This window comes from Lepidochelys kempii, chromosome 1 (genome assembly GCF_965140285.1).
Source record: "Lepidochelys kempii isolate rLepKem1 chromosome 1, rLepKem1.hap1, whole genome shotgun sequence".
Classification (NCBI taxonomy): domain Eukaryota; kingdom Metazoa; phylum Chordata; order Testudines; family Cheloniidae; genus Lepidochelys; species Lepidochelys kempii.
This window is the reverse complement of record NC_136380.1, coordinates 197,604,983-197,624,444: the sequence shown is the minus strand read 5'-3', so window position 1 is coordinate 197,624,444 and position 19,462 is coordinate 197,604,983. Positions and strand designations below refer to the sequence as shown.

The 19,462-nt window shown below is 41.3% G+C and overlaps 1 protein-coding gene across 5 annotated transcripts in view; it reads right to left on the bottom strand.

Moving 5' to 3' along the window:
• IMPG2 (interphotoreceptor matrix proteoglycan 2) overlaps window positions 1-19,462 on the bottom strand; it is a 94,690-nt gene that overhangs the window by 19,084 nt on the left and 56,144 nt on the right. For 3 of the 5 annotated variants that reach the window (XM_073306870.2, XM_073306886.2, XM_073306903.2), the window contains exons 6-12: window positions 16,261-16,310; window positions 15,646-15,737; window positions 11,754-11,915; window positions 7,688-7,746; window positions 5,142-5,159; window positions 2,584-2,828; window positions 1,491-1,576 (exon numbers count right to left, since the gene is read on the bottom strand). In XM_073306870.2, the coding sequence (XP_073162971.1) occupies window positions 1,491-1,576; window positions 2,584-2,828; window positions 5,142-5,159; window positions 7,688-7,746; window positions 11,754-11,915; window positions 15,646-15,737; window positions 16,261-16,310 (712 nt within the window). The remainder of the gene's footprint in view (window positions 1-1,490; window positions 1,577-2,583; window positions 2,829-5,141; window positions 5,160-7,687; window positions 7,747-11,753; window positions 11,916-15,645; window positions 15,738-16,260; window positions 16,311-19,462) is intronic. The other 2 variants (XM_073306880.2, XM_073306894.2) reach the window with 1 other exon arrangement.

Below are 19,462 nucleotides of genomic sequence, written 5' to 3'. Positions count from 1 at the left end.
GTTTGATTTGTTATTGAAATGGTTTCCTAAATAATTTCTGTATTGTTGATTGCACATAGCAGCTCGCTGCAAGTATTCAACATCTAAAATTGAAGCTCTTGACTGGAAATGTAGGTCACATACTATTGTTTCTATTCCTTGAAAGGATAAACAAAGCTATTGGAATCAGGTTTCTGGGTGCAAATACTTGCTTTTACAAGTTCATAATTGACTTCCAGAAAATATTCTCAAAAATCCAGTTAAAGTGAATTGCCACAAACTTTCCTATCAATAAATTCATTTGCTAGAATATCTGCAGAAAGTGAACATAGAAGGGATGTAAGCATAGCTAAAGTTATTTCTTTTATTAATGTAGTATGGAACATTTTTAAGCTACTCACTCATCTCTAGTAAATATACAATATAGAAAACCAGTCTATATAAATTAATCAATATATTCATGCTGTTCACCATAATCAATCTGTTATGGCAATTCCCATGTAAATGTCTAGGTTACATAGGGATATTTTTGAAGTTTTTATTCAGCCAAAGATTCCCACTAACAGGGATACTACACATGTTAATATACTGTATATTAATATAATGTACATCATAAGATACACTCATATGAAGCCAATGGGAGTTCTACTTGAGTGAGGACTTCAGGGACTTGGCCTGAAATTTAAGTGTGTCCAGGCTCACAAAACTATCTGCATAATGGGCCAGATAAAAACCTAGATTGTATCACCACCAAATTCAGGGATGTTCAGAAGCTGGGTCTGAATTTTGTAGCTTAATTTCAGCTTCTCTCAATATGTATATAGTCAGGTGTTGCCTTAAACGCCTTCAACTTTGGAGCAAGCTTGGATGTATAAAAATGAAACTATTGGCCAATATTTGTCTAGATTTCCTTTGCTGTTACTGAGATGTAGGTTTGTTTTTAGAAAGAACTGAGCACTGCACTTCTCAGTGATAGCAGTACAGCTGCAAAGGAGGAACAGGAGTTCTATTTTAATCTAATCTCTTCCATGGGCAAAATTTCCCCTCACATCTACCTCTTTTGTTCCAAGAAAAGGCCCAAATGATTCTCTTCAGTTGTGAGGGCCATCATTTCCCTATGAAGCCACACAATCAAAACATTACAAGAAACCAAAAGGGAATCCTAAAATGAAGAAGTGGTTAGACAGGCTATAACAAGAACACAGTACTGGCTTGTACGGAAAAGAACAGATCAGGTTCCATTGCAGGAGGCGTGTCACTCTCCTAAGACCAAATATTTCCCAAAAGGAAGACTTGCAAAACAGAGCTCTCTCATCAGACTGTATAGCTCCATATTGTGTGTATTTCTGAGCATTCATTCTATATTTCAAACATGGCAGGGAACTGTGTTTTTGGATTCTGACCATACTTCCACCGTGTAGAGTTAAACTATTTGGTTGTGTTTGTAAGTAGGCAGCTGGAGGACAAATTAGTCTCACTAGAATGAGAATGCAGTGCAGAAATGTACTTACGTCATCAACTTCTGGAGACTCAAGAACAACTGGATTTTCAGTAATCCTGGATGTGTCTTCAGGTGCAGGGGAGAGAACTTCTTTCACTGTGAAAATAAAAAATGAGTTGTAAAATCACAGTTCATATGGAATGTTTATTGTAGTTTATATGATGCCAACTGTGTTTTATTGTCTCTTTTTTCCCCAAATGCTGTCACAGCTGCGGGTGCCTGAAAATAATTAAAAGCAGAGGATAGGAAAACATTCAGAATTTGAAGGTGTACACTGTCCAATTTATCATCCCAATTTGCCCTTAGAGAATTACTGTGAAAAGCTGCACTAGCACTGGAAGGAAGTTGTTTGTAGAAGCAACAGGGTACTCTGGACTAAAACCCTCACTCATTTGTCCTCTTTCCATCTCATATTTGCTTCCAGGATCTTCTCAAAGTGCTCACCAGAATGATTGAGCGTCTGGAATGCCTTTTATCAGTCACACCTGAAGCAAAGATAGAGGAAGGATAACGACTGGAGATAGATAATTTCCACTGGCAACAGGGAGGACATCGAGAAGACAGCACTTACCAGGCGCTGGTCTGTGCTGCCAGGGTCCAACTCAGCACTACTAGGCTGAAATTCATCCTAGTACAGAGGGCCCTATGCATCATTTGAGCCCCATTTAAGTGGCACATAGGGCCTTCTGCAGGCCTTCTGCACTGAGCTGAATTTCACTCTTACAGAATGTCATCAGCATCATCCTGCTGTAAGAGGATATACAATAATATACAAAGTATATATTTTGGGTGGAATTTGTATTTCATTTTAGTTACTGACATATGATTGAACCCATCAATACATACCTTAAAAATTATACATCGCAATGTTAAATTAATTTGAGAGGGGCTAATCTGGTGGGTTAGGGATAGGATGCTACCACTGCTGATCTGCTTTGATTTTGATAAAATCAGGAGAAAAGGAGGAGCCCTGAGGACCATACCACTGCATACAACTTCCTCCTTTTGAGAGAGGAGCTCCTAATCCCCCACACCACATCCTTCATCTTTTTTAAACATAAATTCTGATTAACAGACCACAGCATTTCTTAAGTAATACACACCATTAATGAGCTGGAGAGAGTCAGGGTCCAAGGTCAAAGAGACATTTTCAAGGAAAGAGTTCTTTTGAAGGATTTCAGCAATATAAGTTCTGAAGTCACTGATTGTGTAAACAACAGTTGGGTTATCCTCAAGTTCTACGAGGGAGTTGTCCTCCACTTTGTTGGACTGAAGGTTAATAAGGTCCCAGGTGGCATTGCTGATGGCTTCCCCAACAAACGTGACAGCGTAGTGAACCTCCACACCACTGTGGTTTTATAAAGAAAAAAGAAAATATAGATCAGAGCTAAACAGTTGGCCAGCTATATCATGCATTCTGGTTGTTTGAGGAGCCAGGTCTCACACTTAGAAAAGATACAACAGTTTAAAGGGGGTCTTTAGTAAAAATATATTTAATTGTTTTTATGTTTGTCTATCTCTGTAAAATGTACCACAGATGGAGCAAAATCTTCAGAGAGTGCACCACCCAAATTCAAAATCTCATATTTCCAACATCATGACAAGCCCAAATATTTGGCTTTATATCATAGTCATTAATAGGGCCAACCAATATCCAGAAGTGGAAATACCATGTGTGAAGAGACCAGGTTTTTACAAGACCTTGTCAACCCCATGAATGGTTTTGAGACATGGAATCAGCCTGGGAAAATGTAAACAAGCACAAAATATAAAAATTTGAGTGTCCTTGATCATCCCTAGTGGACAAGTTTTGCAATTTAAACCTGTTTTAAATGGTGCTCTTGATAGATCTAAAGATGTGTTTATATTATATGCCCAGAAGAGTGCCTATTTATAAGAATGTAGTTGCTCTCATTTATTTTTATTAAGAAGTTTTTGTTTTGTAAATTTGTACAGCTGAATTATTTGTACCAGTCCTACCCTATTTTCTGAATTTTCTTCTCATGAGCACACTTGGATTTACCTCCCCACAAGACAGTGCAGTAATCAGAGTTACCATACACAGAGCGTAAGCACTAGGGAGCTTTAGTTAGTGTTTCACACTTTGACTGTACAAAGTGCATAATCAGAAAATGAGGTGGTCTATGAAGCACCAGGAAACCCTGCTCCAAAGATAGGTTTTCCTCCTGCCGTAGAGCTGGAATGCATCCCTAATCAATGGCTGGGCTTAGTGAGGCCTACAGAGCTAAGCTCAGTTCAGATGTAAGCAGCAAATGCGGCTGCACTAAAACCACAACTCTGCTGGAGTTTTGCTGTTGCCACCTTGGCTGAATTTCACCCACTGTAGGCACATTCTGGGCATAAGTATCACTCTGGGGAATGGAAACAGAGCACAACAATGAAAAGACAGGGCAAAAATCAGAACCCAATATGCTGGACAACAATAATATCTGGATTTAATAAAGCCATGCTGTCAGTTGCAGCTATTAAATGCAATTAATAACTACGGTCATCCACCTGAAACGGGCCCCAACATCTGTTCCTTGGAGCAGAGTGTCTCTGAATAGATTCTTGTGCATCCTTTCTTGCAGAAGTGCATGGAAGTAAGGGGATGGCTTTAATACTCTGCTGTTTCGACAGAGTTTTTTCTTTTCAATCCCTTCTTCTAAAATCAAATACTGCTTCTCTATAAGATTGTTTATGGAAACCAGCTTTTATGTTAAGATGTGTATTAGAGGGAATTTATATTTGATCTTTAATGGATTAGGAGCCCACAGTTCATTGACTTTTTGTCAGGTAAGTTCCCAAAAAGGTATCAAAGAGAGCGTTATTTGAAGTCCGTATTAATTGGCAATTACTTCAAAATTCTTCAAATAAATAAGGGCTTCAAAGAGTGCTCTCTCTTTGATTGCATTTTAGGAAATCTCTAACAAAAGGTCAATAAACTGTGGGCTCCTAATCCATCAAAGGTCAAGTATTAATTCCCTCTAAAATGTGTGTGTGTGTATATACACACAGACACACACACAGCACCTCAACAGATTTTGAGGTACTTAATACGGGCTTCAAAGAGCGCTCTTTGATACCTTGACACACAAACACACACTAAATACACAGAAACATTCCCCAAACAGCCCCAGTCTGATCTCTCCTTCCAGCTGAAGAAGGTTGATTACAACTTCCACTGAGGTTCACATCCACATTGGCCTTCAAACACTTAAATGGGGTTTGCTTGAGATGTACCATTGTCTTAATTTATTTGGCTTTATACGGTCATAAAAAAGAGATACCTATCAATGGCTCTAGGTGCCCTACCACAAATTGCAATGAAAAACCAGTAAACAGCAGTTAAGCAATTTTATTTGCTTTAAACTAGAGATTCCTACAAAAAAATTTTAACTCACTAACTGATTCATGTTTAGGCAGAGTTTGCTATGTAACTCTTTCTGATTACTAGTTAAATAAGAAAATTGGATTAGACTATCTGTAGCCTAAAACAGGTCAGCTACTTGTAGTTTTAAGTAAATCTACAGCAAGGGATAATATTTTTACTGGATGTATCCTTAATTCATAACCACACTGCCATAATAACTGGTAGTCTCATGCAATTAGCAAGCCTGTCTAAATTTACACTACGACAATTTACATATGTTGCCTTTACCTGTCATCGTCAGGAGAGCTAAACATTAAAAAAAGAAATAAATATGTTAAATGAGAAACAGTTTTGTCATTCCATTTAAGTCTTCTAGTTCAGCGGTTCTCAAACTGTGGGTTGTGACCCCGTTTTAATGGGGTCACCAAGGCTAGAGTTAGACATGCTTATGTCTGGGGCTGAAGCCCAAGCCTCACCGCCCAGGGCCAAAGCCAAAGCGCAAGGGCTTCAGCCCTGGGTGGGGGGGGCTCAGGTTACAGGCCCTCAGCCTGGGGTTGAAGCCCCTGGGTTTTGGTTTTGGCCCCCACACCTGGGGCAGCGGTGCCCGGGCAGGCGTAGGTTTCGGTCCCCCCTCTTGGGGCCATGTAGTAATTTTTGTTGTCAGAAGGGGATCGCGGTGCAAGGAAGTTTCAGAACCTATGTTCTAGTTTATTCCTTATAGTGACAGCTCTGACATGCTATAGAACAGACAAATTTGAAAATAAATCAAATTAAATAGCTTACAAGTAAAAAATGTTATTCTGCTATACAAGGGACCAAATTCTGGTTTCACTCAACTCAATGGGAGATTCACTACTGGCTTCAATGGGACTAAAAGTTGTTCTAAGTCAGTGCAGTTGTGCTAGCATATATCAGGGGGGAAAACAGGCACAATAACGTTACTTACGGCTAGTTTACAAACATATTTACTTATCAGAAAGTAGTAGGATATCCTTGCCAGAACAAGCAGCCTTTTCGGCCTTCTCCACAGGTGCAGCAGCATGTAGTGCTACACGTCGCCGTGAAAGGCAAACTGTGTCTACGGTGCGGCATTAGCTACATGCAGCAGTGAAAGTCTGGCAGCTCCCCGAGCCTTTCCCTGCTGCCTCCCCAGTGCCAGAGTCTTTTGCTGTGATGGGGAAAGGCTCCAGCAGCAGGGAGGCAGTGTAGACAGGGGAAGCGCTGCTTGGGCATGTAAAGAGACAGCTGTGTAGGCAGGGCGTATACTCTAGGCTTCTGGCATGTTTTTACTCTACATGCCTAAGCAGTGCACACATGGCTGCTTATACCCGTGCTAGGGGTGTGTGCAGTGTACGTACTCTGCACGCTGCTGGGACTGATAGGAGGTATTGGAATGGCATTAATGGAGATGGAAGCCATTTCTCTACGGAACTGGTGTTACATATGCTGAGACCGTGCAGGCTTTTCTACGCTGCCACACCTGTGTGTTTTGATTCTGACTTCTGCTAAAAGTGAGAACTGAAAGGGCTGTTTCCATGCTCCTGCAAAGCTTAAGTTTCCCTTGCAGAGACTGCGAACAAGGATAAATATTAGGGAGAATATGATGTGGCCATTTATGAACTACGAACCATTTTATGAGACCACCACTTCATTTTGCACACCTAAAGATCAACTAATAGTTGCCAATTATTAACAAACCACTGCACACTGGGCTAGATTGGAATTTGTCACTACACAAACAGGCAAATCCTACCAAAACCAGGCCCACAGATAACCTTTTAAATGTTTTATTATTTCATTCTGTATCAGCTTTTCTGTGGCACTCATAACCACAGCATTTGAACACCATCACAAACCCCCTCCCGCTAAGGTAAAGAAGTGTTATCCTTGCACACGGGGAACTGAGGCACAGAGAGGGTGCGTGACTTGGCTCAAGATAATCACAACAAATCTGTGCAGAGCTGAGAACTGAATCCAGATTTCCTGATTCCCAGTCTGGTGCTCCAACCACAAAAGTATCCTTTGTCCCTTGCCATTTTTGCTTCCGGTGAGTATTGTAGCAGCTGAGTTTATTGGCAGGAATATTCAGAGAAATACTGACTTATAAATCAACTAGTGCAAAATGTTAAGGCAGATAAATTTCAGATTCATACTCCTGTGTATTCACATCAGAAACCTAATCCTAAAAGTTATACTCAAGCCAATCAGGAAACAGAAACATGTCACGTGACCTGTGCATCCAATCAAACCAGCTCAAATCTCAATTTCAAGTACTTGCTACAAATCTCTTGGAAACAATATTTACAAAACAAATGGACTCGAATCATTCTGAAAAACAAATAAATTGGAGAAACTCAGTCTTTTCACAGAATATTCATGAACAGAAAGACATGCAAAATACGTCAAATAAACAATTTGTTACAAATTATTCATCTATGTCTCTTTGTGACTTAGAAGTGAAATGTTATATATTTCATCATTAACCTTCTGAGCCATCCAGTCTTCCCTAACAGACTGGATAAAAAGTTAAGTACACTCAAAGTTTTCCCAAGAGTGTTTGGATTCCTCTGCATTTAATACTAACCTGTATCAAATTATGAACATTTGAGAATCTTGGAGAATTATCAAATGGCAAAAGACATGTTTATTGTATTTAAATCCTAGGACAAAGAAACAGGGGCAGACATCATGAGAGAGGCTTTGACTGACTTCATGGGCAGAAGAAAGAAACAGCTGATCAAATTTGTCCTCTGCAGCAGTGATCAATAAAAGTTGTGTAGGTCAGTTATGAGAACACTGATGTTAGGTTTGTATGCCTTTATAAATCTATTTACCTGAATTCCAGCACATGGATATTATTGTATCCAGGTAATCCTTCAAATGCATTTTTTACCTATTTGAAAAAAAAGCCAGAGAGATAAATGTGTTTTATGAAATATTTGCAGCATTGTATAAAATGATGAGTTATCTATTTATAATAGAAAAGGGCATAGGATATCATCGAACTTTTTATCTGTATATAAAATGAGCTGAGATGGCATCTCTTTCTTGTTACAAAAACAGAAGGAAATTGTGAGTATACCCAGCACCTATAGGAAATCTACAGACATATGACTGTACACAGAGAGAAGGGAACTACAAATCTGAATGATCACAATAGAGCTCTCTGGCATCTTAATTCTGTAGTGGCCTTTCAACAGATATGCATGAGGTTAAAACACAATCAGATTTTATATGAGCCCATTTAACTGACGGTCTCCACAGCTCCTGACAGCAATGCACCCATACACTACTATCCTGCTTAGCCAACTCAAATCTTTCCCCCCAACCAAAGGTTATGACTGCCTCTAAAATTCTTCGGATTAAATGTAGGACGGATTAAGACAAAAGTCTTAGGATCTAGGACACATTATAGCAGATCCCAAGACACAGCAATGAGTCAGCGAACCAGGTGCTAGTGCAGAACACAACCAATTGCTACTGGGCTAGCTAGGCTGCTTTAACTGAGTGGAATTATCTAGGGTTCGGGAGGGGAAGAAAGATAACAATCCACCGGGTGAGGGTGAAGCTAGGAGGGGAAACATGCGGGTGGTAAAGTGCTGGTGTGTCCAGGCCTAATTAAAGAGGGAACTGTGCTGCAATAGTGGGCCACAAATAGGAGAAACCACCAGTAATTGGGTTCATGTTGGAACAGAAAATCCCTGTGATCTGTCATCACAAGATTTTTTACTCCCCAGATTCCACCCCCCAGACCTGTTTTTAAACAGTCTCTGGTGAGACTTAAACTATCCCAAGTGCTGCTGATTTTCAAAGGCTTCTGTGTCCAAGCACAGAGAGAAATAGGCAGGGGATCAAAGGAACGGAACATCCAGATGCCAGGTGGCCCCTATTCCATCTGACATTTCTTCCACATACACTAGGGCACTACTATTTGGCCACACAGCTAGGAAAATTAAGACGTCTGACCTAAACTGGCCATACATGACAGTTGTGGTGACACCCTTTGGCTTAAGGACAGAGTCCATCTATTTCCCACCTAACTCAGAATCTGGCATAGAGTTAGCCCCAGTATAATGGATTCAACAGACTTTGCCAAGAAGAGCTCCAACTAATAAGACTGAAAAGGGAATAAAGCTAGAGAAAAGAATGCCATTATTGTTGGTTATTTTATAGCACACAAAGTTGTGCTGGGTGTCTTACCTAATACAAAAGACAGACAAGGTCCCTGCTCCAAAGGGCTTATGGTCAAAATGTGGACATGTCAATGAGTATGGGTGAGAAACAGGGAGATGGGGCGAGGAAGGTCCAGAGTTACAGTGATATGATCACACAGACGCTCAGTTTTGGTGCACACACATATATCAGTGGCCCAATAACGATTTTTTATTTTTTTTAAAAAAACAGCTCTAGGACAGCAAATATTATGGACCCACGAGTTGTGGGAATTGCAGAAGAGGTGCATTTTCAGAAGGATTTAAGACCCTGATTCAGCAGCCCTTCCTTATTCAGCAAAACACTTTTGAGCTTAATTTCCATTTACTTCAATGGGATTTAAACATGTGCTCGAGTACTTTGATGAAGAGGAATAGATTTAGACAGGTTCTTAAATGCTCTGCTGAGTGAGGGCCTAAGTGAGCAGTGAGTATGGGCTTGGTGGCTCAGGTTACAAATGGTGTATTACATGTAAGGGGTGTCCACCCATTCAGGAAATGTTGCTGCTCCCAGACAGTACTGAGTAGTGCTCTGTTGTTTTGTGACCATCATTCACTCTCTTTAAAAGAATTCACTGCTGTGAAGGTAGTTGCTTTTACCGTCATCTGAAGGTTCACTCCACTTGTTAAGATTATTGAAATTAAGCTGGGAAGCCTTTCTGCTTTAGCAGTTGGGACTCAATATTCTCACGTATTCTGGATCTTAAAACTGGCCAAAAATTTAGAGAGCTCTGGGGTGAATTTAGGTAGGCCATTCAGTAACAAGGAAGCATTAAAATTTTAAACAGCCTTTCCAAGCCCTGAAGTTTTATTAAGATCAGATGGAATCCCATCATGAGACAATGAGAATCTTGACACTTCTTGAAGCCCTGTCTCACAACCCTATTGGTGAGTCACTGAAATATTCAGAAAGAATAGGGCCAAACTTAGTCCTGGATAAGCAGCTGTGTAAACTGGCAGAGTGATGCAACAGAACAAAAGGCAGTTGCTATCAGCCAAGCCTTTTCCACCAAGCAATAATGTTTTTATAATAATAAAGCAAAATGCATTAGTAAAAGCAGAAAAGGAAACCGAGAACTTCCCAACTCAGGCTTCAACTGAGTCCCTCTGCCCCACTGTATGGAGCCCATCCTTCACAAAAGCACCTTCCCATCTCTACCTGCAAAAAAGCCAAATTATAGTCCTGTACGAAGAGATGGAGAAGCTCAACTAGATTAATCCCTAGTCAACAAGAACCAGGCTGTGCCCCTGTACACTGTCCATAGGACACAACTCCACGACTGCAGGAGCTGTTGGGCTGGCACTCTCTCAGGCATTTCATAAAGCATAATTTTGGGGAGTTCTAGCATAAAGGGAAAATCCCACAGTGCTGTGCTGACAACATATGGTGAGTGTATGCCCCAGCATTCTCACTGAGTTAGAGTCTGGATCTCAGAGCAGCAGCACTGGTTTACCATTCAAAGCAGAGCAGGCTGTCGTAGATCAGGACAGCAAGGATATTTGAGGCATCACATTTTTAATGACTGGAGAGTGAGGTGATAGGCATTTCCCAGCATGCCTCAGGCAGCAAAATCCCTAGCTAGCTCAGGAGAACCACGTAAGGAAAAGCTGTCCCTAACACGGCTGCCACATAGAATCATAGAATATCAGGGTTGGAAGGGACCTCAGGAGGTCATCTAGTCCAACCCCCTGCTCAAAGCAGGACCAATCCCCAATTAAATCATCCCAGCCAGGGCTTTGTCAACCCTGACCTTAAAAACTTCTAAGGAAGGAGATTCTACCACCTCCCTAGGTAATGCATTCCAGTGTTTCACCACCCTCCTAGTGAAAAAGTTTTTCCTAATATCCAACCTAAACCTCCCGCACTGCAACTTGAGACCATTACTCCTTGTCCTGTCCTCTTCTACCACTGAGAATAGTCTAGAACCATCCTCTCTGGAACCACCTCTCAGGTAGTTGAAAGCAGCTATCAAATCCCCTCTCACTCTTCTCTTCTGCAGACTAAACAATCCCAGTTCCCTCAGCCTCTCCTCATAAGTCATGTGTTCCAGACCCCTAATCATTTTTGTTGCCCTTCGCTGGACTCTCTCCAATTTATCCACATCCTTCTTGTAGTGCGGGGCCCAAAACTGGACACAGTACTCCAGATGAGTCCTCACCAATGTTGAATAGAGGGGAACGATCACGTCCCTCGATCTGCTCGCTATGCCCCTACTTATACATCCCAAAATGCCATTGGCCTTTTTGGCAACAAGGGCACACTGCTGACTCATATCCAGCTTTTCGTCCACTGTCACCCCTAGGTCCTTTTCCGCAGAACTGCTGCCTAGCCATTCGGTCCCTAGTCTGTAGCTGTGCATTGGGTTCTTCCGTCCTAAGTGCAGGACCCTGCACTTATCCTTATTGAACCTCATCAGATTTCTTTTGGCCCAATCCTCCAATTTGTCTAGGTCCCTCTGTATCCTATCCCTGCCCTCCAGCGTATCAACCACTCCTCCCAGTTTAGTATCATCCGCAAATTTGCGGAGAGTGCAATCCACACCATTCTCCAGATCATTTATGAAGATATTGAACAAAACCGGCCCCAGGACCGACCCCTGGGGCACTCCACTTGACACCGGCTGCCAACTAGACATTCTATCATTGCTACCGGGAGCTTGTGGGAAAAAGATCAGAGAAGGTAAATTACCTGGGAAATAAATTGTTCTGAGAGTAGCTGATGCTGCATGGTGGATGGGTCACTCAATTCCTCAGTGTATTTCTCTCCCAAAATAAGGATTCTGAACTCAACCATCTGGTCAGGAACAGGTTTCATCAGCTTCCCATCCTCCTTCTTGATCTCATTGTTGATCTAGGACAAAAGAAAACAATGGGATTTAGTGACCTGTATGATTTGCTCTTGGTTATTTTTTATATGAAGCTCAATCCTTGGGCCATTCTACGCTTTGTGGGTTTTATCCATGCAGAGGGCAGGACACACACAAGTTACCTATTTGTTTATGGCGTCATTTTGCGGGCAAGTATCCCCCCTTTTCCCTCAGTGAAATAGGATGGGATTCAGCTTCTGTAACCAAAGGATCTCATGAGATATGCGTGGATATTGGGTGATCTGCAGATACCCAATTGTATCCCATTTGATCTGGAGAGCTGCACTGTAATTTTTGAAGCAACCCTGGTGCCAATGGCTGATGCCTCAGAAGGCTGTGCTGCCAGGGAATTCGCGGGCATTACTGCTGATTCAGGAAGCAAGCAATATCCAATCAAACTTCACCTAAAATATGCAGGGTTAGCAGGGCAGTGTGCCGTGAAGAACAGTTGCTTCTTAGTTCTGCTTCACTGTGACCCTACCTATCAGCCCCAGCCCGCAATTTTTTGTTATTGTAAGGTCAGGCTTCCCACAGGGCCCCAGGGGGAACATGCCACAGAATCAGTCCCTCCTCCCTTCATGTGCCCCAGCCAAGGTCAACTTAGACTGTAAGGCCAGAAGGGACCATCATGATCACCTAGACTGACCTGCCCACTGTAGGCTACAAGACTTCACCCACCCACTCCTGTAACAAACCCCTAACCTCTGGCTCAGTTATTGACGTCCTCAAATCATGGTTTAAGATATCAAGTTACAGAGAATGCACAGGTTATTCTAATTTAAACCTGCAAGTGACCCATGTCCCAGGCTGCAGAAGATGAAACTCCCCTCTCACCCCCCAGGGTCTTTGCCAATTTGACTCAGGGAAAATTCCTTACCAGCCCCAAATATGGGGATCAGTTAGACCTGGGCATGTGGGCAAGACCCAGCCAGCCAGACACCTGGGAAAGAATTCTCTATAGTAACTCAGAGCCCTCCCCAGCAGGTGTCCCATTACCAGCCGTTGGGGATCTTTGCTGCTAGCAGTCGCAGATCAGTGACATACCATTGTAGGCAGTCTCATCATACCATCCCCTCCATAAGCTTATTAAGCTCAGTCTTGAAGCCAGTTAGGTTTTTTGCCCCTAGTGCTCCCCTTGAAAGGCTGTTCCAGAACTTCACTCCTCAGATAGTTAGAAACCTTCCTCTAATTTCAAGCCTAAACTTGCTGATGACCAGTTGCTATCCATTTGTTCTTGTGTCCACGTTGGTGCTTAACTTAAATAACTCCTCTCCCTCCCTGGTAGTTATCCCTCTGATGTATTTATAGAGAGCAGGCATATCTCCCCTCAGCCTTCATTTGGTTAGGCTAAACCAGTCAAGCTCTTTGAGTCTCCTCTCCTACAGAAGGTTTTCCATTCCTCTGATCATCCTCATAGCCCTTCTCTGCACCTGTTACAGCTTCAATTCATCCTTCTTACTCCCAGGAGAACAGAACTGCACCCAGATGAGGTCTCACCAATGTCGTGAATAATGGTACTAACACTTCCCTGTCTCTACTGGAAATACCTTGCCTGATGCATTCTAAGATTGCATTAGCCTGCTGTGGCTCCCCTCTGCTGACGGAAACAGAATGGAGAATATTGCCCTATACTAAGTGTTAATGATGGGGGGGCGGAAACCAGTTGATTTGGAGGCATTTTTGTTTTTTATTTACAAACCTCTAGGATTACTTTTTTTAGGTTTGTATAACTTGAAGATCTTTTTCCTTTTATTTAAATTAATTTTTCCCGCAAGGCAGATTAAAATAATAAAAAAAAACAAAATAAAAGAGAGCGATTTTGTTTAAACTAAAGAGCAGCCTTTGCTGTATCTGACATGAGGGACGGAAACCTTCCCCGTCACACCTCCTTCTCCAAAAGATTCACTGCCATCAGCAAGTGCCTTCTATACTGTTTAGAGCTTGTAATGATTTTTAAATGTAATTCTCTCCCTCCAAACCCCCCATTCACAGGCTGCTGATGGTTAAAGGAAAAAAAAAAAAAAAGAGAGATCTTGTAAACTGTCTTGGGGCTTGTGGCTCCTTAGTGCTCTACAGTGTCCTCCCCCCGTCTCAATTTTGCAGATATCAGTGTTTACACCTTTAGGAGAGGATTTCCATTCCCCTGAGGCTCAGAGTTCTGAAGTCTGATCTTGGACTTCTCCTGGTAAGAAGGGTTCGTGTGTCACTGGGTAACCATCAGTGGTCAGGCTCATTGGTAATAAACCTAAAACTAGCTGGCATCCGACGGCAAATTTACATGTAGTGGACAGCTATTACTACCTGATTGTTTGTGTTTCTGTGTGGTGTGAACCGCTGGCCAGTCACCCAAAAATAAAGGTAAAGGCAGCGTGTAAATATATAAGATGAGAAATGCTGGCTTTTGTTCTTGTAATTTACAATACAGTTTGGGTGCACTGAGTAGTGTTACTTTATAAAAAGAGAAAGCACTGTAGCAGCAGTAATCTAATTTTACATTGCCCTCTGAATTACTGAGTAGTCCCCATCTCTGCTCAGCTACACTTCTAACACAATCCATGCAATTCTTTTATAAAAAGAACAATGGTGTAGGTGGGACCAAACCAGAGGCACTGTCAGTCAGTGATTTAGAACCAGAGCCATGATAAACTCAGGAACCACGTTACAAGGGGTCACGTAAACTTCATATTCAGTGTTTGTTCTTGGTAGTTCAGAGAGTTTCATATTCGAACAGACCTGAAAACTCCAAGAGAAGCTATAGAGTTTGGCTTGGTTTGGATCACAATCATGCTAAACTACTGAGCTTTGCATGATTTTAGCCCAGTACCATAAATTAGCCCAGTTTCAGGAACCTTTCAGTTAATCTAATGAGAGTTTGAAGCTTATAACAAAACCCAAAACAGGCAATTTCACCTCACAGATTTGCACAATTTTCTTCTCTAGTCATGCAAGCCAACAATTTCAGAAGTAGGTGCCTAAAGTTTGGCCCTAATCCATTTTTAGGCACCTAATTAACCAGTGGTCTGTTTTCCAGAAGATCTGAGGCAACCACAGCTCCCAATGACTTCATTGGGAGTTGTAGGTGTTCAGCATCTCTGAAAGCCAGTTCACTTTTACATTGGGTGCTTAAAAAGGAATTTGGGTATCTAACTTTAGGTATTCAAGTTTGGAGAGTTTTGCCTTAGATAGATACCAAGGTGACGGATGCTTATAAATACTACCATCTCAATGAAATCCTTCTATTAGATAGGATTTTCAAAAGTACCAGAATGACTCTGGAGCACAAGTCACGTTGTCTTCCAATAGGAATTGTGCTCCTAAGTCACACAGGTACTTTTGAAAACCTCACCCAGTGTCCAGTCCTGCAGTACTAGCAAAACATACATTGACTTCTGGGTGGAGTCCATGTTTAGTAATGTGTGGAAGCTTCACTATGAACCCTGTGTGACTGGGAGAATCTCTTTCTGCAGTGAACTAACTTTACGTAATTCATCCCATTGGTTCAGACATTACCTCATCAAGGCATTGCTTTATCAAGTCTCGCCAGTAAATTTCTTAAATCCTGCCGACCCTCAGTAATTACTGTCTTTTGTTTGAAACTATTAGAAATCCTGTGGCAGGATCAGAAAAAAGAGGTGAAAGAGAGACAAGCTGGATTAAGAAGCAATGCAAACCCAAGTAATAGCAGTTACGAAGGGCAAATGAAGAACTACTTACGCTAGCATCTGAATCTTCATTCTTGTTGAAGGTATAATCTGATGGACTCTCAATGGAGACCTCATGAGGGTGTGGGACATTGGCAGCTGCATCTGAGAACGAGAAGAAACTTTTTAAAAAAAATATAATACAAAACACCTGTGCACACTTCCTGCTAGACAGTTCAACACACTAAAATATGTTTGCAATTATTCCTGCTCCCACCATCCTGAGAAGAACAAAGCAGATGAATCATTTGATAGGGTATAGAAAAAAATAAATCAAAGATATTATTCAGGACTACACAAAAATCTGATCTGCCTAACAAGGATGTGATACTTTTGAAAGTGTAAAATCACAGATATTAAAAAGCATCCCAAGCCAATTTTAAAATTAGGATCTTTCAAGGTGCATGCAATTGCACGTTAGGCATTGACAGCATCATTATTTGTATTACAGTAGCATCTACAGGACCCTATCAGGATCAGCAGTGACCTCAAGGTTAAAGGATCCATGTCTAATTACCAATCCCAAGCCATCAAGCTCCCCAAGGTGAATGTTGCAATACATTTAAAACATCAGTTTATACAAGCACCTAGATGGATAGAGATAAATATAAGCAGATGAGAACAAGACCTCTTAATGTGGTAGCATCAGCAGCTGGAGAAGGTGTTGGAATTCCAGAGCTGAAAAACAAAAACAGAAACTGGAATAAAAATATGAAATTAAGGGTAAGAATGTGAGAGGGTTTTTTTTTTAAAAATCTAGTTAAGGTTCTATCACCCAGTTTTACCTGAGTATCTATTACCAAATCAAAAGGCACATTTTCAGAATAAATTCTCCAAACATTACTTTGCTGACAACCTCATAAAAAGCAGATTTTACATTTTAACGATCAGCAGCAATTTGGTAATGAGTCACTTGCATCTGCACAACAGTTATCACACATTTTAGAAAGCTTAGCAACACAAAGCTTGCTTTATATTATGGGCCAGTCCTCCTTGCCTTACTCAGTCTCCTTGGGTATGTTTACTCAGCTGGGAGGGGTGAGTCCCAGCACTCCAGCTAGCATGCTGAAGACAGCAGTGAAAATATTGTGGCATAGGTGGTAGCTTAGACTAGCCACCCAAACTGGGGGTCAGGAAGGCTTGGAATTAGGCAGCTAGTCTGAGCTGCCACCCACATGGCTATTTTTAACGTGCTAGCTCAAGCAGAGCTAGTTCAAGTCTGTCTACCTGCACTGGGAATCACACCTCCCAACTGCACTGCAGATGTACCCATTGACTTTAACGCTGAATTTAGCCAGAGATGAGTGAATAAATATATCAGAAATCAAATTCTGGCCTCAGTTGCACCCGCGCAACCTCACTACAGTCAGTTTTGGTTGCAGGAGTCAAACTGTGCTCATACAGTGATGATGTTGAGTTGCAGCCTCAGCAATGACCAGAATACAACTGTTCTAACTTTCAAAAGAGCAGAACACCCAAAGTTTCCATTGATTTGAAATGGAGCTATGGGTCCTTAGGAGTCCTGAAAATCAAGTCTTATGTTATTCAGACTTTGAACCTGATCCTGCAAGATGCAAAGTGCCTCCGGAGAGAAGCTAAATTCCCTTACTTCCAACTGACCTGATTTACAAAATTAATTGCATCTAGCCTTTTAATGTCTTTGCAGGAGAAACAAATGAGAACAGCACACAGAGACAACGTGAAGACACCAGCGACAGCCTGTGAGGATCTGCAGATTTAAAAAAATGCCTCTCACAAGGAAGCTAACATAGTGAGACTCGGGAAAAGGGGTCAGTCTTCTCTTTTCTACCACAGCTGAGGAAATAAATAGATAATTGAAATAACATTGCACGTTTACTGTATGTTGAGTGCTGTAAAGTACAAAAATGAAGATGTAATCCATGCCCACAGATCTTAAAATCTAAGGTCTCAGCTTGCAAGGTGAAGAATGCACCATAGATGTCAGGGGGATTTGAGGGTACTCAAAAATTTTCTGGTATAGACGTTAGAGCCCAAAGAGAGGCCAAAACCCAAGAGGTGCTGAGCACTAGCCACTCCCACTAAAGTCAATGGGAACAAGTACAAGTACAAGGCACTCAGCACCTCTCCAGTTTTGCTCCATTTCATACATCCGTTCTACCTAAGACTGGCAAAAGAGCAAACTTTAGGTAATCCATTGCAGTAAGGGACCTGGGAGGGGCGGGGGGGGATGAGGGTTTGGTTTATTTAATGAACAGATAACTTATACAAATCAGCCAAAAACAAAGCAATTCTGAGGGAAAGACCATTTAAAACACACTGAAGTTTATAACAAAGATCAGAACTGGATTAAAGTCATGGAACGAAAAGGAAGTTGCTCATACGTCTTCCATCCCAGTGGTTTGCGGTCAAAATTATGTAAAATTCAGCAGCTTCAGCTGAGTTTCATATTCAAATTACTAGGGGGGTTCAAACCCAAAACTTTGGCCAAACATGAAAAACAAAACCACCCCAAACAAAATGAGATGAAAATTTCTCAATGTGAAAGGGAACCAGCAAGTTTTGCTTGGCTCTGGTTGTAAGCCTGAGCGATTTTGGGTCCAACCCTGCAAGCTGCTGAATCTGTACTGAAACTAATGAGAGTTTAGGGTATGCTTAGCATCTCACAGGACCAGCCCCTTAGTGAATACGACAATACTTGATTTGCAGGAAGGTACTTTTTTGGATAAATTCAGCAAATCTTTAAGATTGGGCTTTAAGCTCTGAAGAGACCTAATTCAGTGATCAGTTTAGGAAAATGAGTGTTTATTGGATTGAAATATTTCTTTCAATTGAAGGGAAAAATCTTATTTCATCGGTTGTAATATCTCTACCATAAAATGAACATTGCAGCAGGAAGAGTTCATCCTGATATGCTTCTAAGACATAAGATGGTACCAGAGACATTTTTTCTTTATTGTCTTGCTGTTTACAATTTTCAATCAAGAAAATTCCCTTCAACAAGAACATGCTAAAGTTCAAAATTGTGAATTTTAATGCATTTTAATGTTTATTTTGAGAACATCCTTTTTCCCCCCCATATTGCTTTTAATCCCAAAGATTCTATGACTTACTTGGGGCTTTATCCTGCAGTCTTTACTCCAAAATTCCCCCTGAAGTTAGTGGCTGTTTTTCCCAAATAAAACAAAAAATTGGACCTTAGATCACCCCTCAAAGAATGGCAGAACTCTACACTAAGTCATTATTCCATATAGGCCCTTATTCAGCAAGGTTCTTAAGAACATGAGTAGTCCCAGTGAAGTCATTAAGATTCCTCACATCCTTTAAGTTTATGTTAAATATGTATATTGAAGTATTTTGCTAACTTGAGGTCATAATGGACAATTGTAAAACCTGTGGTTTTTCTCTGTGCCAACCCTCTTCATTGTTCATCCATCTTTCAAACATTTGACAAGAAAAACATTGAGTTCCGATAAGGTTTTTTAAAAAATCAGAACTATAATATACTCTCTAAATTTAGGGGAATCAGAACAATAGTGGGGTTCAAGTACTTGAAAAAGAATTGGTCTTCTTTGCAGCAGCCTGCCTGGAACACCATTTCCCATTTGTTCTATTTAATACCATTTCCGTGGCTGGGCCATCTGCTGCCACTGAACTGGGAATCGTCCTGTGACTTTGGAGACAATGCTGAAAATCCTCCTACACACACACACACACAAAATGGAGCCTGACTAAATGCTTCAAATTATGCAGCTATACCCTAAGTTGAACTTTAGCAAGATCAAACATGTCTTTGTTCCAACACCGCTGACCTTTGAGTCCTGAGAAGCCCCTGGGTCCACTCACACTAA